Below are 26,788 nucleotides of genomic sequence, written 5' to 3'. Positions count from 1 at the left end.
TGGACTGTAAGGTGGATGAGGCAGAACTAGGGTTTCTCCAATGGGATCCCAGCTATTTTTTAACCCGGGAAATTCTGCTCATCCCGGGAAATCCTGCAAATTTCTTAAAAGTTGGCTTTTTTCTTATTTTGTGTTAAAGTTGAGGAAATTTTGCAAATAGAAAGTATAATTATTAACCCATAAACTAACAGAATACATTTGTATTTATTAATTTTCAGCCCACTTATTAGTTTTTTAAACTTTTGCTGATGTCATAGATTGTCAATAATCAATACGTAGCCTATTTGTGACAAGATTCTGAAAATTTTTTACTTGTCTGAACCTGTAATATCTGGAATAATTGTGCTTACGCTGTCTTAATTTTTAACCATGCCCAGTAGCTTCAATAACTGCGTAACGGCAGGTTGTGCAAATCAGGCAAGGATACAAACGAGTATGAAGTCTGCAAGTATGAAGTTTTTCATAAACCTGATTATTAAAAGACAAACGAACTGCCGAATTATTGGGCTATAAGTCTGGGGGGCCCGGGCTCAAAACCGAACGGGTCGAAAAATTCCCCAGGAATTTTTCGGGGGGTGGTCCGTTCGGATATGTCGGGCCCCATCCCTCACCACCCGGCAGCCCCATTGTGGGCCTGGCCGAACTCATAATCGGTTTGCAAACCCCGCGTTTCTTTATGCAGCGCTCGAGAAGCGCTTTACAGCGAACAGACTGAAACTGGTTTCTAATTGGCCAACACTGCTCGTGACGTCATTTCGCTACATTCTCGCTGTATAAAGAAACGCGGGGAAAAAAGGCCCTTTTAATGCCTACAGGGCGGAAAGATTAAAAAAACCGAGGTAGACAAATCAAAAATACTAGATAGCAGAAGAAATACTGTAATGCGGTTAGAAATCTTCCAGGCTACAGGGGAAAAAAATCATAACATCCGTCTTCTCTTAAATGCATTAAAGACGATTCCACCCACATCAATCAAATCGAAAAGGGCATTCTCGGAAGCAGGACTTTTGTTTAGTAAAATAAGAATAAAATTGAATGATCGGAGTATTGACTATCTTTGCTTTTTAAAATCTTAATACAAAATATTGTAAATTTTTGTGTGTTTTATTTAAATAATGAAAATTACCTTCTAACTTAGAAGTTTGATCAAACGTCTGCAGATGAGATCGTGAGCTTCTCGTAGCCACTTTTGAAGTGATAGAGCAACATCACACGAATGTGTTCTTTCGAAAGTTCCATATTGTCAGAAATTGCTGATGCATCGATTTCCAATGAAATATGTGATGAAACGCCATTTGGTAGCTCTACTTATAATTTCACCTAGAACGTTCTAGAAACAGGGATGGGCGACCTTTTTCTATGTAAGGGCCACATTAAAAACTTTTGAACTGACGCGGGCCGCACAAGAGAAAAAAGTGGGTAAATCACAATTTATAATCATACATAAATAAATAATTAACATAAGTATGCTTAATTCGACTACTGTCACTGATGTAAACGTAGTCGACCCCCGTATAACACTGTTGATAATTCCGTTTTATATGAATTCATGTTGTACGAGTCACTTAGATTTTACAAATACGTGTGCCATACTGTGAAAGGCTCACGTATTTGTAAAATCTAAGTGACTCATAGAACATGGAATTCATATAAAACGGAATTCATATAAAACGGAATTATCAACAGTGTTATAGGAGGGTCAATGTATATCCAAAATATTTGGTTGAATATTAGTCACTGCTAGTTTTAGTTTTCACGCGAGTCAGCCGATTTTTCGTTTTACTTTTTATTAAATTTTTACTAACAGTAAGTTGTAGAAAATAACGAAAGAATTTTTGCTGCATACTTCCTTAAATTGATATGTTTATTAATATTTTGTGCCACGCGGGCCGCATAAAATATTAAATTAATGTGGCTCGCGGGATGCCCACCCTTTTTCTAGAACATTTCTGACGAAACGCAAAACGTGTTGCTTTTTCCGGAAGTCGGTCTAGTATAAAATTGAACAGCAAATTAGCGAAGGCAGGCATCGAACCGAGCATAAAGAATAAGAGAGGCCCTCTCCCCAACCCTTTAACCGTTAACCACCAAAATTTAATAGCATTAATTTCCCTTATAAAACGAAATTTGGCACTACCGTGCCAAATTTCGTTTCTTCATTACTCCATCCTGAGATATTAAACGAAATAGACTAATAAGCGCACACTGAAATTTTTTGCCTTTTTTCACTTTTTAAGGTTCAGGAGTCTCAAAACGTGGAGAGTTGGGAAAAACTCGGTCAAATTTAACACCATTCCACTACTTTCCCTTATGTATATGTTACTATACATAACACAGGGAAAGTAACACTATGCCTAAGATTTCATCTTATTAACCAGTAATTGGTTGTTTTTTATGATACAAAATTGTTTAAAATAATTATAATCTTTCTTATGTTCTATGAAATAATATTTATTTCAACTATATTTATACATAACAATCTCGATTAAACGTTAACAAATATATATATTTAAATATAAATACTAAACAAGAGCATAATCTGGAATAAATTTTAGAAATATTTAAATAGAAATGATATCTGTATAAATGTTATAACTAACATTTCTAGAAGTAATTTTGCTTTAATTATGTACACAACATATTCAATATATTGCACAGTTTTTATAATTCAAGATGATAGTATACTCAATATGTTCTTTTTTATAACAATCATCATTACAAAAGACTTACAGTAACTTACGATCTTTGAATAGATAAAAATATTACAAACAACATCTTACCATTTCTCATCATTTAACAAAACTATTAAAATATTTGATTTATTATTAGAATTAAAATTTAAGAAAAAAAATTAAAATTAAGTAGACTTTAAATTTGTACTATTACATTTAAACACAAGATATGAATTTTCAAAAACAAACTTCTGTACTTTCAATATAAAATCACAAATGGTCATCTTTATTTCTTTCTGAATCTATTGCTGCCGAAACTTCGTGAAGTGCAGAGTTTAATACAGATGAGAGAGTCGCTAATTGAGATTTCCTTTCTTCGGCTAAAACCTGCACATAAAAATTATTATTTGGTTTGTATTATTGTTTTTTGGCTTTAAAATTTAATTTTCTAATAAGTCATCAAAATTCAAAAGTCTATTAATAATTAATTAATGAAGAAACAAAACACTTCTTGGATAAGATAAAACTGTATTGTACAGTTTCAAAACTCATAATACAAAATAAGAATAAAAATATATTCTCATCCATATTAACTTTTGAGAAATAATAAATCACATTTCATAAGCTTGTTACCAATGTTAGAATTAGTTTACTTTTGTTCAAAAGTTTTTAAATGATTATTTCACTAAGAAAAAAAGAAATTAATTAATGTAAGTTTTAAAATATGATATTTGTATTTCTATAACTATAAATGTGATGTCAATATATCGAAAATTTGTATTAAATTTAATGTAACTAATCATATTATTAGTTGCTAATAATAAAATTAAAATCAAAAATAAATGAAAACAGTGAATTAATTCATACATTTTGTAACAAAAAACTTTATTTATAAATATTAAAATTAATTACAAAATACTTACTAAAAATACTTTTATATTTACAGTATGAATTTTTAATATTTTGTTCTGTTCTAGAAAGAACAGAACAAAATATATAAAATGTAGAATATGAATTAAAATAAATAAATACTGACATACAAATATAATAAATCAGCAGCACCTTCAATTCTGAACAATTTCTTTATAAAAAGAAACTTCTTATACTATTACTATTGCAATGAAATCTTTAATTGTAAATTTTGAAAATGTTTTTGTTTGTTCTTTTTTTCAAGTTTTTTAGGCATGCATATTTAAGTTTTTTAAAGTAGTAATTATTTGCACTTCTTAAAACTTTACATCATGAAACAGCTTGAGGAGAAACAGAGTTTACAAGATCACAACATTACAACGGCCACAAAGTTGGTTTAATGAATTTTGGAGACAAGTTCTTAAAATAAAATTACAAATATTTAAAAAATGCAACATGCTACTTATTATCCATATATGAAACCACATATAGTTGCAAATCATTATACTACATCTAATTGTTGTTTACAATTAACAAATCAGCACCTAGAGAAATTAATATGAAGTGCAATTATATCAAATATGAATCAAATTTTAAATTTAGTGTTTCAACTGCAAACCCACAAACTTTCCATCAGCAAGTAATCAAAGAGAAACATTGATATGTATTTAGATATAAGAAAAACAGAAATTAATTTAGAATAAACCTATATTTTAGATAGTCTTTCTTACATACCTACCCAAAATGTACACATTCCTAACCTAATGTAACAGTAATAACTATAGTATTTTAACTATATATAATATATAAAATACTGTTTCAACATACACTGGTGTGCAAAACTTAAGGACGAACGTAACGTTTGCATGTTGTGTCACTGCCAAGTAACATAGCTCGATGAAACTTGGCCCATATATAGAAAGAACTGCTACAGTATAGTAAGAAGTTAACTGACAGAAATACGCAACGAGACAAACAGAAATGACACTTTTATTCAACGACAGTAATTACACTAAAGTCACTGCGATATCTGATGGTCCTCTGGACATTACAAAAAGGCAAGACATGATTGTTAGTAGGGTGTGTGATCACCACGGATGGTAATGCACGCTCTGCAACGTGCTCCCATGCTTGCCACAAGGTTGGTAAGGAGTTCCTGTGGTTGGTAAGGGCGTTCCACTCCTCCACCAGTGCGGTTGACAACTGCTGGATGGTCATTGGTGCTTTTGGACATGATGCAATATGTCTCCCCAATGCATCCCACACATGCTCGATGGGATTTAAGTCGGGGGAATGGGCAGGCCAGTCCATTCGCCGAATATCATCTTGCTCCAAGAGCTCCTCCACCTGCACTGTTCGATGTGGTCGAGCATTGTCATCCATAAAAATGAAGTCAGGGCCGAATGCACCTCTGAAAAGACGCACATGAGGAAGGGAGTACAGTGTCACAATAACGTTGACCAGTGACAATACCACGTTCAAAGATTTGGAGGTCAGTACGCCCATGCAACATTATGCCTCCCCACACCATAACACCTTGACCACCAAAATGATATTGTTCGACAATGTTCCTGGGTGCATTACGTGTTCCCACCTCTCGCCATATGAGGGTACGTCCAGAATCACTACTCAGACTGAACCTGCTCTCATCCGAGAAGAGCACGCGACCCCACTCCTCGTTGGTCCAGTCCCTATGCTCTTGGCACCATCGCAAACGATGCCGCCGATGTGCTGGTGTCAATGGAACACAACGTACTGGTCTTCGGGCAAAGAGACCACCCCTATGCAGTCGCCATGCCACTGTGGTGCATGAGATTGCTTGCCTTGCAGTCCTGTTAAATGTGATTGCAATTGCACCTGCTGATTGACATGGGTCCCTTATTGCCTGTTGCACAATGTAGCGGTCATCTGCTGCTGTAGTTGATCGTGGCCGACTACCTCCTCTCCTTTGGGCAGCAGTGCCTGTGGTTTGGAACGCTCCCCATGCACGTGAAACAATGCTGTGAGCAATATCAAACTCCTGGGCTACACTCATCACACTTCGTCCTTCTTCCAGTCTCTCAATGATTCTTCTCCGTGTGAAGTCATCCAAATGTCATCTCTGGGCCATGTTGTAATAAAGAACACTATCACAGTGCACTGTAACTGCTCACTGATTGACACACACTGTCTTTTACCATTTCTTCAACTGCCTCGTGTTGTGTGGCCAGCCGCATTTGATGCTTTAGTCGCGCTGACCTGACGTCATGTGACGTCAAGCATTCTGTGCACAACCAAGACACCTCTGGGAAGATGCTCCTGTACTTTCATTCATTTTCACCGAGTTGTTCATAAGTTCTGTTACTTTATCTATCTCATCCTTAAGTTTTGCACACCAGTGTAGAATGTAACAATAAATTGAATATCAACTCAGCTTCTTTTAAAAGATTCATTTCAGATCTATTATGTAACAGTGATCTTGTTGCACATAACCCGACCAATGTTGTTAAGGAATTACAAGAGTTAAGTTTAATGGATGAAGAAGTTGGGTCCGTTATGGATTTTGAAAGCCTGTATCCATTGGTAAGGATAAAATCCTGTTACAAAGCTTTAATCAAATTTATGCTCCGCATAAAACCGGAAGTTGGTGCATTTGAGAATGATTTGAAGTAATTAGTCAAGTTGATGTGTTATGAGTCCTTCTTCAGCTATGATAAGAGGTATACAGACAGAAGAAAGGCGTACCTATGGGAAGCCCAATGTCAGAGTTGTTATGTGAATTGGTTTTACGCAACTTAGAAAAGCAAGTTGTTAATAGCTTCAAAAAAGATATTGTATTTTACAAAAGATATTTGGATGATATGTGCATTATATGGAGAAACGGCAAAAGAATACAAGAGTTTATACAGGTTAATATGAGGTAGATAATGTATGGCTGCTATGATGAGAACGTTTGGCCACCACTAATATATTGAATACATATAAAATGGAATAAAACCCAATGAAAAAATTTAATAAATACTTTTGAAAATTTATGAAATTAATTAACTCTAATGCTCATTACAACAAGTATCATATTTGGACTGCAATTTGAAAAAGTTGTAGACTTATAAATTCCCACTGTTGTTTGTCTGTCCATCTTTCCTTAATTTCGAAAATGGAGTTAGATGAAAGGCAAGACCAGATATGGGAACCTTAGGGGCATGAGGCCACGATTAACTATATATGAACTTCTGATGCAAACCAGAAGTCATGTTATTTCAATTCAAAAAACTTCTCCTGAAAGGAGTTAGATAGCTGACAGGCACAACTATTCCTAACAGGAAATGTATGATGTAGAGGAGCAAGACACTACTAACTTCAGGTGGATAGCATATACAGGGCAATTCAAAAGTCACAGAAATTTTAAAAAGTTAATGACTCAAGCTATTTACAGTAAGGTGATGTGGTTTTCACAGAAATGCTTCGAAAGAAACAGAACTTTTTTATATGTAATAAAAATTATAGTACCAAAATAGTTACATTTCTTGTCATAGATGCCACTTGATAAGATTAGTAACAACTTCACAAATTATGTAGAGCTTACACTAAGAACATTTTATTTTTTTTATTCTTACTTTAACAAATTTACAAATGATTTCAGTTTTGGCACACACCACCATCTACGGCAAGAAATGTAACTATTTTGGTACTAAAATTTTTATTACACCTAAAAAAATCCTGCTTCTTTCTAAGTATTTCTGTGAAAACCATATCAACTTACTGTAAATAGCTTGTGAGATAATAATTTTTTAAAATTTCTGTGACTTTTGAATCACCCTGTATTTTAAATTAAATAAATTAAAAATGTGATTAAAATTGCATCCTGGCATTGTGACAATGTCACAATAAATAATTGTTCATTACACATCCTTGAGTAATCTGTGCACCCCATGTTTTAATGTCTGGTTAAATACATATATATATATATAATGTATATACATAGGGTACGTTCGTAAAGTCGAACGAGTTAAACGAGAATGACGTCATCATTATTCTTATTTCGTTAGACTTTTCGAACGATTCGTTTAGAACTAAATGGCTGTTTCTAAAATCGAAGATACAAATGTTGCTAGTACAGCCTTATCCAAAATATTTTTCTTAGATTGCTTCGGGTGGACAGTTACTCCAATCATTTCATCTTTTAATTCACAATTTAAACACTCGAGTAGATTTAGAAACATCGATATCGTCGGGCGCCATTTTCTTAACGAAGTAAACCAACTCTCCTTCGTGAACTTTGTTCGAGTTTCGTTCGAAACGTCATCACCGCAGAGCATGCGCACTGAGCAAGACTACTACTTTTCGAACGATTCGTTACTAACGCGTTTAACTCGTTCGACTTAACGAACGTACCCATAGACATATATATACAGTTAGACTTGGTTATAATGAGCATTAGGGACCAGCAAGATTTTCTCATTATATCTGTGTTCATTATAACAGAGTTTGACTGTATATTGACCACTTTCTTTGGATATTTGGCAAAAATAGTATATGAGAAAAATTGGCAAGCAAAAAATAACACACAACTGATCCAAAGAATCAGACTTTCACTTGAAAAAACTGACATGAAGATCATCCAAAGGAATGCAAGTCTATCAAAACAAACATACAGCATGTCAATGACCACAGGGCATATGATCATATTCATCAATTCTATACTATTGTAAATAAAATTTCTTTTAAAATGATTTATAATATTTAATAGTTACTTCAATTTTTTGATAAAATATTATGCTTTAAAAAAGTCCAGATCTTTTGTCTCACCCCATTATTGCTGGAGTTATACAAGTATACTGCTTCTTTCATTTGGTTACTATTATCATTCTCCAAAATAATTTTGGAGAATGGGGGGGGCGCTTCTGTCTGCCGAAGCTGCTGGCGTGTTTTTTTACTCACTTCAAATACAGGTAAAGAACGTATCCTGTCAAATAATTTTACGTTAAAATTTTACTGTTTGTGCTGTGTGTTAACTTTATAATTGTTGGAAAATCTATCAACATAATTAATATGCAACGCTCGCCAATTAAAAGAGGAAGACCACCACTTCAAAAGTCAAAATCAACTAGTAGAAAGGAAACTGCTTCGACCACTAATACCAGGTTAATTACTGATTACAATTTACACGTCGAAAGAACTTCTCCTGAACCATCTTCTGCAAACGTAGGTTTGAACCCTGAAACTACACTTCTAAGTTCACAACTATCAGGTGAGCCATATGATTTTTTATCTTCTTCGCCAGGAAAAAATTCATCTGATATATCAAGTATAACACTATGGAATAAAATTTCTGAATTAATTAATGTTTCTAATACGAGAATATTAAGTCAAATGACTATTATCAAAGAAGATTTGGACCAGATTCGTAATAGTATCCAAGAAACTAAAGTCCAGAATCAAAAAATGAATAGCCAAATAATTAATCTTGAACAACAAATTGCTAATTTGAAAATAGAAAATGAAAGTATGCAATATCGAATGGACAATATGGTTAATGTGCAACATCGCAATAATATAATGTTATATAGATATCCCAGTAAGACTAGTCCTTCCAAGCTAGAAGTGTTTAATCTTATTAAAGAATCATTAGAATTACATGAAGTTACAATGGATGACTTAATAGCGATTATTCCAATAACTAAATCACAGTATCCAACAATTAAATTAATTATTAAAAATACTCAAATAAGAGATTACATATATTCGAGATTTATAAAAATGAAACAGCAGAATCTATCGAACGTATGGAAAGAAACTCAAATTTCACAGGACCTTATAAAAAGATCTAGATTAAGACGTAAAAAATTAATTCCTTTTTTAAACGAGTTAAGGAAAGCAGGTAAATATCCAAAACTCCGAGGTGATACTATATTGTTGGGCAATTATTCTTTGACGTATAGCTATGTGTTGGAGGGACTGGTATACTTGGATTCTTTTACCCCGTATTTTACTTCTGAGAATACTCCGCAATGACATATGATCAATTTAAACACTCCTATTCAAGACTTACGTTTTGTGGAGACTCAATTATTAAGTCCCTTGCCTGCTGCACATAACAATAATGAAAGTTTATACGATATTACGTTCAATCAAAAAGTCTCCCATTTATAATTAATTGGAATTCCCAAGGTCTTAAGTAATGTCAAACAGAATAAAATGGGTCATGACCTTTTAAAATTAACGACTCAAGCTCAACTATATATTTTTTAATAGCAGAATTGAAAAGGTCTATATTTCTGCATTTACTTGTGTATTTACTTCGGGAAGTTCTACAATTGATCTGTTTATATGTTTAGAATTTTTTTGGTAGATTTATGTTCGGAAATTTAGTTCTAAATTGTGACTTATCGGACAATTTTCCGGTTAGTTCTTACTTTGGATTGAAAGTTTCGTATCATATAAATTATATTATACCGAAGTATCTGATAACTGACTATTAATATCAACGATATTAAGAATAAATCAGTGATAGGATGTGCTGTTTACTGGCTGAGAGATTAACCGAAGATATCGAAAAATATACTAAGTTTGTAAATATAATAAAAGAATATGTTAAAACAAGATAGAATAGAAATTCGAAATTACTAAGATCAAAAAACCATGGTATGATTCGGATTATATGAATTTAAGAATGAAAATAACTAAAGCATTACTCCAGTTTAAAAAAAATTATTTACATCATTTATCAACTCATAAATTAAAAACGAAAACAGCTCTTGGAATGGATACAACTACCTCTAAATTTATTAAACTTTTTCTGCCAGCGGATAGGCAAGTTCTACTTGATCTTTATAACTATTTTCATAAAACATTTATTATATTCTCACTGAGTGTCCAAAGCTTGAGGAAGCGCAATGTAAATCCAAATTAAAAGAGATTTTTGATTTAAGTTAAGAAGAAAATTTCAGAACCAATCTAGAAAAGAATTCCATTATGTAAGATGCATAATATTCATAACTTTTTTGTTCATATTTTAAAGAATTTGAAATATGATATGTAGACTGAATGATTAATATGTTATGTTTAGCAAATTTTATGTAACAAGTTATTTAAAAAATGTTTCAATAGGTAATAATTGTATTTTTGTAATTCTTCAGAGTTAACCCCCTGTAACAAGATCTTTCTTATTACAATAAAGTATTTGTAATAATAATAATTTTGGAGAATGATAATAGATGGGAAGTAATACTAATGAGACATTTTAAATATTCATGTGTCACTAGGTTTTGTCAAAAGTGATAAAGTAAATTACCAGTTCTTGAGTGAAGGGTAGGGTTTCTCTAACGAGATCTTGGAATACTGGTAATCTCAGTTGTTTTTTAATCTGGAAAATTCTTCTAATCCTGGGAAATCCTGCAAATTTCTTAAAAGGTCACTTTTTTCTTATTTTGTGTTAAGGTTGAGGAAATTTTGCAAATAGAAAGTATAATTAACTCTAAACTGTCAGAATACATTTGTATTTATTAATTTTAAGCCCACTTATTACTTTTTTAAACTTTTGCTTGTTATGGCATGTCACTGGTTGTCAATAATCAATATGTAGCATATTTGTGGCAGGACTCTGAAAATTCTTTAGTTGTCAGAATCTAATATCTTGAATAATTGCACTGATGTCTTAATTTTTAATCACATCCAGTAGCTTCAATAACTGCATTATGCCATATTGTGCAAATTGGGAAAAGATACAAATGAGTGTGAAGTATGCAAGTATGAAGTTTTTCTTCAAAAACCTGATCATAAAAGCCAAACGAACTGCTGAATTATCGGGCTATAAGCTTGATGCCAATTTATTAAAGCAGCTGAAATAAACAAATAAAGAATACTAGACAGCAAAAGAAGTACTGCAATGCATCTCAAAAATGAACTAGAAATCTTCTGAGGCTACAGGTGAGAAAACACATAACATCTGTCTTCTCTTAAAGGCATTAAAGATGATTCCACCCACATCAATTAAATGGGAAAGGGAATTCTTGGTAGCAGGACTTTTGATTATTAAAATAAGAACCAGATTGAGTGATCGGAGGAGTATTGACAATCTTTGCTTTTTAAAATCTTAATACAAAATATTATTGTGAATTTTTATAATATGTTTTATTTAAAAAATGAAAATTACCTTGTAAGTTAGAAGTTTGATCTAAGTTCTTTTTTTTTTCTTTTTAATTTTCAACTCAATTCAAAGGCATTTTTTTTAAACAGTTCCCAACACACTTTAATAAATTTTTTCTTTTGATTCTGATGAAACTTTAATAAATTTTTTTCTATTATTGAAAATTTCTACTCAATTCAAAGGTAATTTTTAATACATATTTAACACAGCATTATTATTTTGGAGGTTGCAGAATCTATTAAATTACTTAAAAAATGAAAAATAATTATATCATTCAATTTTGAGATTTATTTTATATCTTAAAAATAATTAATTATATCCCAGGAAAAAACTTTTTTCTTGAAATCCTGGGACAAGCAAAGGACTGGGAAATGACAAACCCTAGTGAACTATTGATTAAACTGCTTAGCACAGTTTTAGCAATTTGTACATCATTATTTTGATCACATGTTCTTAATAATTAAATTGTTTTATTAATCTACTATTTCCAAAATGAAAATAATTCAACATGAAGTTAAATGTGTTATGATATTTTAAGTGGAAGATTGGTCTGTAGGCCATGTTGTCAGATTTGTTTGCCAAAATAAACTTTTATGCTCAACTGAAGAAATTTGTGGACTTTTGCAAATTTTTCTATACAATATGATGAAACAGATTTGTAAAAAATAAAAAAATAAAAAAAAATAAATTTTTCAAACTTGGAAGAAAAGACAATAAAATTCAACAAGATAGTGAATCTAAACTTATGTGTAGGTTCACTATGCTGTCAAATTTTGTTGTGTTTTCAAATCGTCTACAAATGACTCTCAGATACTGTGACACAAACAAACAACAAAATTTGTCCTTTTATTTATAAGACACAAATTTTTTGGAACTTATTACTATGCTTTATATAAAAGTATACAGACCTTTTTCTGATCTGCTGAATGCCTATTCAATTCCTTCTTTATCTGTTCCATGATACCATCAAATGAATTATGCTGAATATTGGAATTTTTCTGAAGAGCTTCCTGCATGATAATATGTTTATCAAACTTCATAAAGTAACTTCACAAAACAAAGTAAACAATTAATATTAAAATAAATTTTGAAGTTTTAGTCATTTGATCACTTACCAAAATTGATCCAGACACTTTCTCACACAACTGTTGACTATATTGTTCCATGCAACTATTTACGGTTTGTTGAATTTTTGCAGATTCTTCTGTCATCCTACAAGTTAATTCCTTTTCTAAATGCAAAGGTTCTCTAGATTCTTCCTGTAAAAATAAAAATAAACTTGCAAACAAACAAACTATTACACATGCAGAAATCAACACACACCATGGAGAGTTACAAAAATAACAATTTTGTTTAATTATTTAATTAAAATTTTAATATAATAAAAATATAAAATTAGTTCAAAAAAAGTAAACTTTTATGATTCTGAAGTTTAAATTAATATATATTCTAATCAAATTTCTCACACAAAAAGAATTACTGATCACTTTATATTATTATTATATATAATAATCATCTATTTAAAACTGTTATACCTGTTTATTCACTATTGCTTTTAATTCTTGAACACAACATCTCAATCCTTCAACCTCTGATTTTTCATTAGCCCAAGTATCTTTTATTGAAGCCACAACTTCCTAAATAAATATATTTTACAATATTTTAAATAAAATTCAATAGTAGATAATTTTAAATAAAATATACATCTATACATAAATTGGTTTTATAAGTTTAATAATATTTTCTACCTGTAATTGTTGAATTGCTAATATCCAACTTTGATCAGTAGAAACTCTCAGTTCAGATAACCTTTGTTCTAGATTATTCTATAATGTAAATAACATATATATTCTATTTTCATTTAAATCAATAAAATAATTATTTAACAAACAAAATTATGCAATTGAAAAAAATCTATAGATTCTATATCATCAGTTTTAAAACGATAAATTTTCAACTATTAGATATGTCAGAAAGTTCTGCTATCTTTTCATATAAAATACTAAAAAATTTCCTTAAACGCTTACCTAAAAGCAATCATTTCTGTTTTGCTTTTATTACTCAAATTAAACTGCAATCCAAGTAGAAATTAAATTCAATACTTTCTTTACTCAGAGTAATTGAAAAATAACTAGGTTGATGAATAAAGTGCATTTGTGACACTATATACTTTAAGACTTACAAANACCATTTGATAAATGATAAATTATGTTGAAATAATTCTGCAAAGAAGTGTTTCAAAATTCATTTTACATAAAGAAAGTTTTTAATTTTTTGGTATGAGATGCTTGCCATCAAGGTTTTTCTGGTTATTTCAAGAACTTCTATATATCTTCTTTAATGTAAGTATAACGTTATTAACTATAACATGTTTAAGCACTTTATTAATTTATTTCAAATAATATTTTATTTGAAACAAAAAACAAACAATGCAGTAATTGATGGTAGAAATTTACACAATTTAAAAATAATTCACAATGTTTAAAACTAAAACATTGATTTCTGAAATATGAAACTTATTCTAGAAAGTCATGAAAATTTGACAACAATATTTTAAGAACTCTACTGAAAAAAGATCTATATACCAGAATAATGTTAATGGCAATAGCAAAAAAATTTGGTGTGTCACATTCAAAATTATTAGATCATACTCATTACCTTTGATTTGTTTTGAAATAAGTGAAATAGATACTATTTTGGGTGAATAAAATAAACTAAACAGATATTTGAGTTGCCATTTCCAGTTGCTTAAATCATAAATTTCAACTATTTTTAGATTTGTTCATAACTAATAATGTTAAATAAATTGTCATTATTAATTCTATAAGAAATAAAGTATGTTGAAACTAAAGATAGTTTGCTCCAAGTATTGTAAAACCAACTTTTCACTACCAAACGAAAGCACTCTGCATAGAATGAAATAGAAAAAGTCTAGCGATTGCTTCAACCTGATAAATTTTCAAAATTATCATCAAAAATTAGAAAATTTAGATGGGCAATTAAAGCTAAACATCCAACTCTATCAAAGAGAAAAGGCATGGCCTGTCTTCTAACATGATAATGTTTGAATACATTCAGCCAAACAACCACCAGATTACATTGGGCTACTTTTCCACAATTATATTTAATCAATTACTAAATAATTTGCACCACAAGTAACCGAGAATGGTTATATCATATTTAAATAGCCTGGAAGAGGAGATTAGACTGAAAAGCTCAAATAGTGTAACTGGCAATGCATCCACACAGTAAGCAGAAGTTGCGGGTTTGAGTCATGCTCCAGGCAGATTCTTTTCTTCCAGAATAGTCTGAATTATATAATAAATGTTAATTTAATTATAATTATTAAATTTAATAAGAGATGGTGACTAGGCATCTTCTAGAAGATGGCATTAGGCATCCTCTTGTGACAAATTATTTAGTAATTTATTAAATATAATCACAGAAAAGTAGCCCAAAGTAATCCAGTGGTTATTTGGCTTTACAAATTTATCAGGTTTTGTGATGGTTGTTTAAAAATTGTCTCAATCGGGCTAAAACATATTTATAGATAATCTAGCATATTCTCTAAACATTGAACTTCATATTTCCATATTCCCATATTTTCATTTTAGTTAAAAATTTTCAAGATGATTCTTCAGTAACTAACAAGAATAATTTTTCAAATTAGAAAAGTATATTAGTTCTAAAAATAATATTTTATGCAAAGAATATTGATAAATTATTCAAAACGTTGTAAAAAGTAATGATTATTATATTGAAAACTAAAAACTACCAAAATAATAAATAAATAAAAATGTAATCAAAGTATACATTTAGTAATGCCAAAAGACAAGTGATAACTACATCCAAAAAACACATAATGAGAAAATCCAGATATAAAGGAATTGTTAAAAAAAAGTAAATTAAGTGTGATTTAGTTCACTATCTAGAAATGGCTGCTCCCTACAAATAATTTTATTTCAAATAAAAAGCACAAAATAAGTGTTTTTTATTATTATAAAAACAGCAAATATAATTCAAAGCACAATAACTGAGAAAAAACTGCACAAATAATCATGCAAGACAATCATGATTCTTCCCACATGCCATTCTCCACAACTAAAGCCTAGCCTATGGGGTAAAACTTATTTTGTAGCTATATTAACTGAAAACAGTTTTCCAATTTAGTTTGAGTATATGGTTCAGATATTAAATTAAAGCTCTTATGCTGTAAATGATACTTCTGAAGAAAGAATAGTTTCAGGTATGTGGAGTGGCAAAGATACAATGTTAAGTCTATAGGAAAGCAAGCAACAAACATGTCGGGCACTTGCATGCTATCTATCAATTTAGATTTTCTTAAACATTTGAACAACCTATTGCTTACCACTACTGTGAATTCCTGCTTAGTTTGCCAATTACACATTAACTAAAAGACATTTTGTATTATTTTTTCAATAAATTAGTTTTGTCAATATTGACTGCAGTGCCATCCATCAACATTTAGTGCCAATCTCTGTTTTTATTTTACTATTACTTCATGATTCTAACTATCCAATTTGTTACTTAATGCCAATTGATGGCTTTCTAGAGAAATCTATCAATTAAAATAAGAATTAACTGGAACATATGACTATTGGTAGGTTAAGAGTTTTATAACAGTCAATAAGATTTCTATGAGATAGACTGACACTATCCTCACTGTTAATCTGAAAACCCCACCAGTTGAAGTTGATTGCCTTAGGAATGCTAATTGCCATCCTGGGACATGGATGCAAAATTGAAAGAAGCCATTGAGAGAGAGGACTGATGAGAGGAGCCTCATAGTACCAGAGAACAGATAGATGCAAATCACTGCAAATGGCCTTGCTGGAAAACACTTGCTGTAAAATGTCAAATTTTAAATAAGCTCATTGTATTTTACAAATACTTTAGTAATTTTTTCAATCCTATTCAAACAATTCATTCTCCCTTCAATCCTATTTAAATAATATTGTTTAAATAAGAGTGATGAGTTTAAGATTTTAAGATCATTGACATAAGTTATTAATGTCTGAATCAATAAAAGGGATAGCAATATCAACATAAGCAATAAAGAAGAGGTTACTTAAAACAGATCCTTGGGATATACCACAAAGAGAAGGAAAAAAAAAAATCACAAAACTGTTGCCAAGTTTTATTGATAATAAACATAGCAGGAAATAGTTGTAATATAATTTTTTCTCAAAAATATGACAAAATATTCTGATATATCTAATAACTGCAAATTTTTAAAATTTACATTTAATACATACAAAAGTTAAAGAATACTATATTATAACATATTATGAAAGTATTCATCAAAATAAAAATTAAACTAATTTGAATTTAAAATTAAAAACATATAGTACAATTAATACAAAAATGATGCAATGTTTTAAAATTTAATAAATGAATAGTTAGAAAACCTGACTCTCCTGAAGTCTCTGTCTTAACTCTTGTAACTGTGTGTGGCTTTCTGCTAAATGCTGTTCAAGTTCATTATTTCTTTGCCTTAATTGAACAACTTGTTCTTCTAGAGAACTTCTTTGCATGTGAGATTCATTTAATTGTCTCTCTAAAGTAGCAATTTGAAATGAAACTTGTCTAGAATCAAATGATACATTACTGGAAGATGCAGACTGAACTGTAAAATTATTGATATAACATTAAATAATCATAAAAATATTTTTAAAAAAAATGTTTATAAGGTATAAATAATATAAAATTTTATAAAACTTTAATATAAAAATGATTTGAAATTAATTATTAACCTAATTATTATTTTCATTCATGATATAAACTATAAAAGTAATAAATAAATAAAATTTCAAAATATTTAAAAATTTAAAATGAGAGAAACTGATAAACTTGCATTTAATTGGTAGTAGGTAAATGCATTCATTAGAAAATATGCACATATCAATTTCACAGTTCAAACAGAATTTAACGCCTTATATTAAGCTAATGCAGAAGACAGGAAAATTAATAAAACTGGTGTTTTTGAAGTAATAAAGCATTATAGAAAACAATTTTGTTAAATAGATTTAAAATATAATAAAAGCAAAATGAGTATCATCATATCATATCATATCATCTCATATCATCATATTACTATGATGATATGAGGAAACATTTCAAGCCCAAGATAGTGATCATATTAAATTTTAATATTTGCATCTTTTATAAATAAATAAAGCAATAAATAAAATATGTTTAATTTACTTATTATTTTATATATTTAAAACTATGATTAAACCTGAAAAAGTACAAAATTATATTAACATTATAAAAATTATGTAACAACTTGAAAAGACAATTTGATGTCAATATATATAGATATATATATATAGAGAATTCTAACTTAAAATAAATCTTACTTGTTTAATGTTTTTGAATTAACCTTTGTAGAGAGGATTAGTCAGATATGGCACTATCATGATGTAGTGGAGAATAAACATGGGAAATTTTTTAAGAATTTTCCCATACGTTTTTCTCATTTCCGTTTCGGAAAAAAATTTTTAAAAACAGTTATGTCTAGTAAAGAAAAATTTTTCTTTACTATCACATAATTCCTTTTTTATATGAATTTTTTTCTTGCGCTCTAGTGCCACGTGATTGCCCTTGACAGGTATATCCATTGATCATTGCAGAGTTGTTAATAAGATAGCAAAATGTAAATTAACTATATCTGGTTTTGCATATATATATATATAGAAACTATATTCTTGATTTTTTGAATATTTAAAGAATATTTATTTATTTTTAAACCATTATTTCAAGTGTATAGTTATAGCAGAATTCACTTATAATGAACATGAATGAAATAGTAAAATAGCTATAAGACCAATGTTATTTTTTCCAGCAATGACAAACCTATATGTAATAAACTTCCATGTGTAGCAAACAATGTACAGGTTTAAAAACAATGAAAAGTTATCATTTATAATGTATACAAAAAATATCATCAAATTACTATTAGTATTCAGATTTTTAGATTTCTGGCAGCATGATGAATGTAACATAGAAGCATCTAACCCAAGATAAGGAGTCCCTTAAAGCATTTTTAAAATATGGTACTTAAAATTGTCTAATATGGAAATTTTTGCTTTTTATTAACTAAAATGTGTGCATTTATTTATCTAATGTTCTTTTTATTTTGTCACAAATTAAAAAATATACTATACCAGTTTTCTTATTTCACTGGGGGATTCCCAAAGTTCATCTAACAGCCCATTAATAATAAACTTAAATTATATCATTGAGGATTTTCATTCATTAGTAATTTACATTTTAAATTTTAGTTTTGATCTGTTATTAATAGTAAAATAATTTGCAACATATTTTGTTGGATTTCCCATCTATTTAATGTTCAGAAGTTGAAAAGGCTATTGGTAAACTACAAAATTCAATTACATTTTCTGTGACAAACTGTGAGAATAAGCAAAGAAAGAAGCAAGAAGATTTTTTTACTAATTGATAACTACAGACACATCCTTATGTTAAGAATTTACATTGCATTAAACTGGCATTCATACTACTCGACATGAGTTTAAATCCACAGCCTTTAGATCTAGGAGTTACATACAACTTACAGGGCAACTTATTTCAAAAATGGTAATTTCTATAAATAGTAACAAAAAAATGTTTTCTGTATGCCTTGGTACAATAAAATTCATCCCTATTGTATGGCAAAAATTATTAATGCAAACAAGAGAAATTTATCAATATTAAGTGATGTTAAATCACCAATTAAACTAATTGAAATAACAGAAGCAGCAGATAATTTCATACTAAATTGTTATGATTCAAACTTATTGAAGCTTAGAGAAAAAATTTAATGCATAAATTTATCTTTGTTAATTATATTTATCAAAATATCTACTTAATATCTGCAAATCTGTATTATTATTTGTAAAAATCATTTAAAATAAATTCTTAGAAACTTTAATTTTAATGATCTCTAATAACAAATTATTATTAGTTCTCAAAAATATTATAAAACATAATCTATAAATATCTAAATAAAATGAACAAAAATATTTGGAAACTTTAATTATTATATTTTATTGCAAAATTAGATACATTTCATGTATTCAATTATGCAATACAAAGTGTATGCACATGCACTAATTATTTCAAGATAAAATAAATTTTGAATTAATGTAAATATGTTTTATTACCATGAATATTATCAGAAGGATTTCTATTAGCTGTTCCAAGAGAAACATCTGGAGGATTATATATTCTTGATATTCCTTGAGAATTAGAACACCCATCACCTGAATGCAAATCTTGTGACTGACGAGATATAGCACCACCAACACCACGTAACCATGATTCTCCGTTGTGTGTGTTTGACAACACTCTTGGTTGTCCTGCATCTGCTTCATCTAATGGAGTGACTGGACTTGTTTGAACAGGAAGAAGATCTATAAGAAAAAATTATACAACTTCAAAATTCAATAAACAAATTATATCTGGCAAATTAATATATACATATTAATGAAACAAAACTTGTTTTTATAATATAATTATGAAAGCACATTGAAATATAAAGTAAAAGTTTATAAATTGTTAATATACAAATTAATATTTTTAATTAAAATTTTTAATATAATTATAAATATTTATTTTTAAATATTGATTAATAAAAAAAATGATAAGAATGTATATTTATAATTAAGTTAAGAACTTTATGAAGATAAGCAGAGTAAAGTAAAGTAATTTTTATATTTTTAATTTGATATTTTATATTATCCTTTATATATATCTGCATTAAATTATTAATAATTAGTTTAATCAAATATTTTCAATTATTTCAAATTTAGTTTATATTATATTGCATTTTTGGAGAAGTTTTGACATTCTGAATAACCCTAAAGAAAAAGTCATCATATCAAAATAACAAATAACTTTAATGTGAAATTAGCCTTTCTTACTATATTAGAACTCTTTCCTTGACNATGTTAGTTTATATATTATATATTTAGTGTAACTTAAGAAGAAAACAAAATTAAATATTTTAATTTATTTGAAGATTTGTTTATTAATGCCTGTTTGATTTACAATTATGATAATAAGGTTTGAATAAATATTCATTTCAAAAGTAAATACTGATACAAAATATTCATTAAACAAATTATATCTGGCAAATTAATATATACATATTAATGAAACAAAACTTGTTTTTTATAATATAATTATGAAAGCACATTGAAATATAAAGTAAAAGTTTATAAATTGTTAATATACAAATTAATATTTTTAATTAAAATTTTTAATATAATTATAAATATTTATTTTTAAATATTGATTAATAAAAAAAATGATAAGAATGTATATTTATAATTAAGTTAAGAACTTTATGAAGATAAGCAGAGTAAAGTAAAGTAATTTTTATATTTTTAATTTGATATTTTATATTATCCTTTATATATATCTGCATTAAATTATTAATAATTAGTTTAATCAAATATTTTCAATTATTTCAAATTTAGTTTATATTATATTGCATTTTTGGAGAAGTTTTGACATTCTGAATAACCCTAAAGAAAAAGTCATCATATCAAAATAACAAATAACTTTAATGTGAAATTAGCCTTTCTTACTATATTAGAACTCTTTCCTTGACACATCTAATCAAATACTTCATGATAGTAAAAAAGTTATATTAGTTATTGTATATGCATTAATAAGCTGTATTAATGCTAATATAAAAAATTATATTAGTTATTATATATGCATTAATACATTAGTGTATATGCATTAATAAGCTGTAAACTTGCTAAGGAATTTCTCATTCTCCAAACAATAATTTTTTTTGAGTTTTTATAGGATTTTGAATATCCTATAGAACTTAAGCCTCTAAATCCTATAAACCTTCTGGGTTTCTTTTTTGTTTCTGATCTATGTATTAAGGGTTTGATGTATTTGTTTCTATGTATAAATATATAGGATATCCCAAAAGTCCATCATATTTTATTTTATTTATTATTATAACTATTTCATTTACTATATTAAAGCAAGTTAAAAATGTACAAAAAGCTCATTTAAACATACATTAAATAAATGATACATACAAATTATATTAATTTCTACTTATAGATATTAATTTTGGGACACCTTGTATATTCAAAATATCTGCTTTATGTATTGTAAAAGAGAAATATAAACAATTTTTTGATGAAGAATGTTCTACCATTTGATAAATGATAAATTATGTTGAAATAATTCTGCAAAGAAGTGTTTCAAAATTCATTTTACATAAAGAAAGTTTTTAATTTTTTGGTATGAGATGCTTGCCATCAAGGTTTTTCTGGTTATTTCAAGAACTTCTATATATCTTCTTTAATTCAAGAGATTAATTATTAATAATAAATAATATCAACATTATAATAGATAACAGGAAAAATTTTTTTTGGATGTTACTTTAATAAATAATATAATATGACAACAAAAAGCAAGTACGTTTGGTAAATGAATTTACCATCATTAGGCAAATACAAATGTAATCCAACAGATTTCAAAAAGGAATAAGACATCACAACTGAAGTGATACAATTAGCTGTGAGAGTAACTGTTAGTTGAAAGGTATTGAAAAGGCCCCTTAATCCCAATAGGGTGTTGTGTAGCAACAAAACTTATAACACTGGTTTACAGTGGTAGACCATCTGACCATTTCAGAGATTTTACAAAAATATAAAACTATTTAGACAATTCTTGTGTGTTGAAATTAACTAAAGAGAAATTATATTAAAAGTTGATTTGTTTTTTAACCCAGATAATGTCAGGTTTGTCAGTTATTTATGTATAAAACTAGTAGAAAATATGTATGTATTTTTAAGTATAAAATTATTTACAATAAAAGATTTTTATATTTTGTAAAATTTTAACATACTCAAAATACATGTTTGCACAATATTATAAATTGATATTTTTTGTGCATAAAATAAAGTTTAGAATAAAACATTATAGTAAATGTTGCAATTTTAACTTTTTATGTAAAGAATTTATTGTATTAATAAATATACAAAAAAAAATTTTATACACTTAAAAACTTACAAATAGATAGTCCCTTCATATATAAATTTAATTTTCACACATTTTAAATGAAAAAAATTATTTTACAAGCACAAAATTATTTATGCATAACAAAATAGCATATTTATTTTAAAAGTAATTCAAGAAAACATTAATTAACAGAAAATAAAACCTTAACTAATTAAATTCTCTTCAGGAAGTGTTACATGTGTGGCCGCCAGTGCCAGAGATCGAGAACACAGTCTGGCAATGCTTCTAACAAGTTGTTGGCTGGCAACGTGGGATAAAAAGAAAAAAAAAGGCACAAAAGTTTGTTGATTTGCCCGAATGTAGCCTGAGGATGTAGTTGATAGCTCTGATCTTATTTAGTAAAGTTCTTTTATTATAGTTTGTGTGTGTCTGCTTAGTGTTGGTATGTTAAATATCAGTAGGATTAAATGACAAACATGTTTTATATAATTATCAAATGAATGAAACTGAAATGTGAACAATTTTTACTTTGTCATTTACATTACTTTTAATTATAATTTAAAATCAATATCAAATATGTCAAATTAAATATTTAATCCAACTGAAAGTAAAATTGTATTTACCAGGAAATGTTGCCCATGGAGATGGTGCAGCTTGTGCCTCTATACCTGCTCCCTGAAAATACAATACAAACTTTTTAAAAATTTAGAAAGATAAAAATAAAGATTCTAGACAAAATTAAATTTTTAATTTAAAATTCATACTTAATCCATACATGATAAATGTTAATAATAATAATAAATTAAAACAAAATTTATTATAAATGCAAACAATTTTTGACAAGACTGTCTTGTTTATAAAATTGTGCTGCCTGCTATGTTACCAGCTTAGAGATATAAAGGAGTACATGTCAGGAGTTGCAATTTGGCACAGAGTATTAGGTGCCCAAATCATGCATGCATAAAAAAAATAGATTTGTAGGTACTCAGGGAACCAAGGGGCGACTCTCTTTACAAACAGGCAAACCGAGATCAGGTGGTGAGAGTATCAACACCTGACAGTCATTCTAGAAAGTGGACTCTGACCCTAGGACTAAACATGTAGTATTTTCTTTGTTAAATAAAATTTGGGAGTGCTTCAAATATGACATTAAAACAGGGTTTTATGTCGTTACAAGCAGGTTTTTAACATTATCTAGTATAGTAAAATCATGGGACTGATAAAAATTTGACGTTATATTAGGGTTGTCTTTACATCCGATGACGTTATAATCGGGTTAAACTGTATATTGTTTGTGCATAATAAAAAAATAATTTCGGACGATACAATAGCCACAATTATTTTTTTCAAAAATGGGAAATTTTCGTTACGCATCAACAAAAATTCAACCTAGGCCGACACACGACAGAGAGAAATTTCAAAATTGGACAGGTTAATTTCATCGAAAATGCATTGTGGACGACCTTGTGGTTGTGACTGGCAAAGTTTGAATGATCGTGCACAAAAGCAGCAATACCAAAGAAGATTCTTGGATACTGACAACACATGTGGGAGATTTTAACCTTTTTTTGTGAGCAAGTGTGTGACCATTAGAGAAAGGAACAGAGAAGAGATTAGCCTTCAAATTTCTCTTCTAAGACACATTTAAAATTTAGACAAGAAAGTCTATGTAGTTTTCTTACAATGGTGCTTTACATATGTAGACCTAATTGTTTCTTTTTACCTCTTTGTCCCTACTTTCCACATCTCTGTGGATATATTGTCTAATTGGACTTTATTTATTAATAGGACTTATTATACTGGTAAAGACTGTGATTAGCAATAACTAAGATTTCCTCTTTTTGCTAATCAGAAACTTCACCAGTACAATAAGTCCGATTAATAAACAAAGTCCAAGTAGGCAATATACACACAGAGATATGAAATTGTAATTGTTGAATATTATTCTGAAAAGAGAGAGAGAGAGAGTGGTGAGAGTTCTGTAGGTGGACAAGAGGTTGATAAATACTTGAATCCTTCAGAGTGGTCCAAAAGGAATCATTCCAATTACACATTGAACAGATTGTAAAGATTGTTGGAAACTTTATGTGGAAGCAATCTTTATCCATTTCTCTCCAGTGATCCAAACAAGGCATTTATTCTGTTAGGAGATTAATCAGTGAGTGATGAGTGGACTGAGCATTGATGATGGTCAGTCCTCTCATGACTTGTCCAAGTGACCATCTTGGTTGGTCACTTGAACATAACTCTCTGGGTTAGTCCATGGGGAGCAGCAAAAGTTTGGGCATGATTCTCTCATTTGGAGGCTTGGATATGACACAACACACACAATCTCTCTCTCATCTTTCCATTCGACTCAATTATTAAAGATCCTCACCTTGGATACTACCCATAAGCCATTGCTGGTAAACAGTCAATTCACCTTTAATTTGATAGGATCCTTAAACTGTCACCATAAGTTTATAGGTGTCACCTGGGAATTGACTCCTTTTCCCAGGGAAATTTTTCTCACTTGCCTATCTGATTGCATTTATTACTTCAACACAATAAATAGAATCTGATTACTAAAATATTTAAATATATTTTTATAGTTCAAAGTTTCATTTGATGCAGCTTAACTTCTGATTTTTTTTCTTGTAAGTAATTTTTGTTTCTATTTGATTCTCAAACATTTTGTATTCCACAGAAGTCATCATAATTTTGATTATTTATCCTATGCAAATTCTCTGGTTTTGTGACAGGTGTGACCTCACATAACAGACTGCACTGCACACAGTTTTAACTTTGAGCTAGTGTTTTTTAGACTTAAATAAAGATATGTATCATAATTCAACATAACTACTGCTTTTAAGCTTTTGTCATTATTTAAATTTTATATAGTATAACTGAAAGTTATCAGCCTTCCTTCTTCATTCCCTTAACCTCCTGTTTGAGTGCTAGGGAAGTTAAGCAAGAGCCTATGCCAGCTTTTCTTTGTTTAAATATATTCCTTATTTGCTTATATATTTTATTTTATTATGATAATTTTATTTAAAATTATAATAATAAGTAGATTTCAGCATTTTCAGATACTTCATATTTATTTATAGTTCAATTAATGTGTACACACATGCAGTATATAATACATTATATTACTATAAAAGTAAGAGAGACTGAAGTTCTCTAATCTGGCAATCTATAACACGTAAGTTTATCATGATGCAGGGTGGGAATTGGGGTTTTGTGACTGTGAAAGCATATACCGTATCAAGGGCACCTATACGTTGGGACATGCACCCCCTTTGTCATCAGGATGCCCTTTTCGTAATTCCCTAAGGGAGGACTAAGGGTTTTATTTTATTTTAAAATTAGTTACTCATTTTTATCATAGAAAACTTTTTTACTGATGACAAAATAAAAATATTTGTTATTAACTGAAAATTTGTTCTAGTGGGTTGTGATTGTTCAGTCAAGTACTGAGATATCACTGTATTTGATTAATATGATTTTGATATATGCATTAGCATCAAGGGATTAATTAATTGCGTTAATCAAGGGATACCTGTGTATATATATATACACAGTTATCTTCTTCTTGCATAATGTATGTACGATGCTCTTTTTATAGCTGTGCCCTCTGCTTTCATAGTCTGCAGGCACTGCTGTACTGTATATTGTGAGATTATCTTTGAGCATACGTTGTCAAAGAAAAAAAAAAGGAAAGTTAGAAAATTTGAAATTATTACAAAAATAAAATTATATTGTATAAAACCAAATAAAAAACAGTGTGTGTATAAAAATAGATAATTTTCATGTAGCATCCATATATTAAACATGACTGATGTGCAAAAAGAAATGGAAAAAAACATAATAGCATTCAGTATAAAAAATATAATTTTTGAACCATTCAGAATAAATAGACCCTTTGTAAGCAAATCTAACAAAATTAGAAAGAACCTACTAATCCCTCATTTTTGATATTCAGCACTGATATTTTGATCCCATGCATGTCAGAAGACATTTACTATATGAGATTAAATAATAATATTGCTTTTAAATTTTGATGATAATTTAAAATAATAATAAC

The 26,788-nt window shown here is 28.9% G+C and overlaps 1 protein-coding gene across 1 annotated transcript in view; it reads right to left on the bottom strand.

Moving 5' to 3' along the window:
• Positions 1-2,519: 2,519 nt before the first annotated feature.
• LOC111621677 (coiled-coil domain-containing protein 91-like) overlaps positions 2,520-26,788 on the bottom strand; it is a 35,693-nt gene continuing 11,424 nt past the window's right edge. The window contains exons 3-10 of the mRNA XM_023363883.1: positions 23,346-23,397; positions 19,893-20,141; positions 17,139-17,356; positions 13,458-13,535; positions 13,245-13,346; positions 12,825-12,968; positions 12,618-12,719; positions 2,520-3,059 (exon numbers count right to left, since the gene is read on the bottom strand). Of these exons, the coding sequence (XP_023219651.1) occupies positions 2,943-3,059; positions 12,618-12,719; positions 12,825-12,968; positions 13,245-13,346; positions 13,458-13,535; positions 17,139-17,356; positions 19,893-20,141; positions 23,346-23,397 (1,062 nt within the window). The 3' untranslated portion in view covers positions 2,520-2,942. The remainder of the gene's footprint in view (positions 3,060-12,617; positions 12,720-12,824; positions 12,969-13,244; positions 13,347-13,457; positions 13,536-17,138; positions 17,357-19,892; positions 20,142-23,345; positions 23,398-26,788) is intronic.

Source organism: Centruroides sculpturatus, unplaced genomic scaffold (assembly GCF_000671375.1).
Source record: "Centruroides sculpturatus isolate CEXI.00-Female unplaced genomic scaffold, Cexi_2.0 scaffold254, whole genome shotgun sequence".
NCBI classification, from domain to species: Eukaryota; Metazoa; Arthropoda; class Arachnida; order Scorpiones; family Buthidae; genus Centruroides; species Centruroides sculpturatus.
The sequence above is the reverse complement of the archived record's forward strand: the minus strand, read 5'-3'. Positions and strand labels throughout refer to the sequence as shown.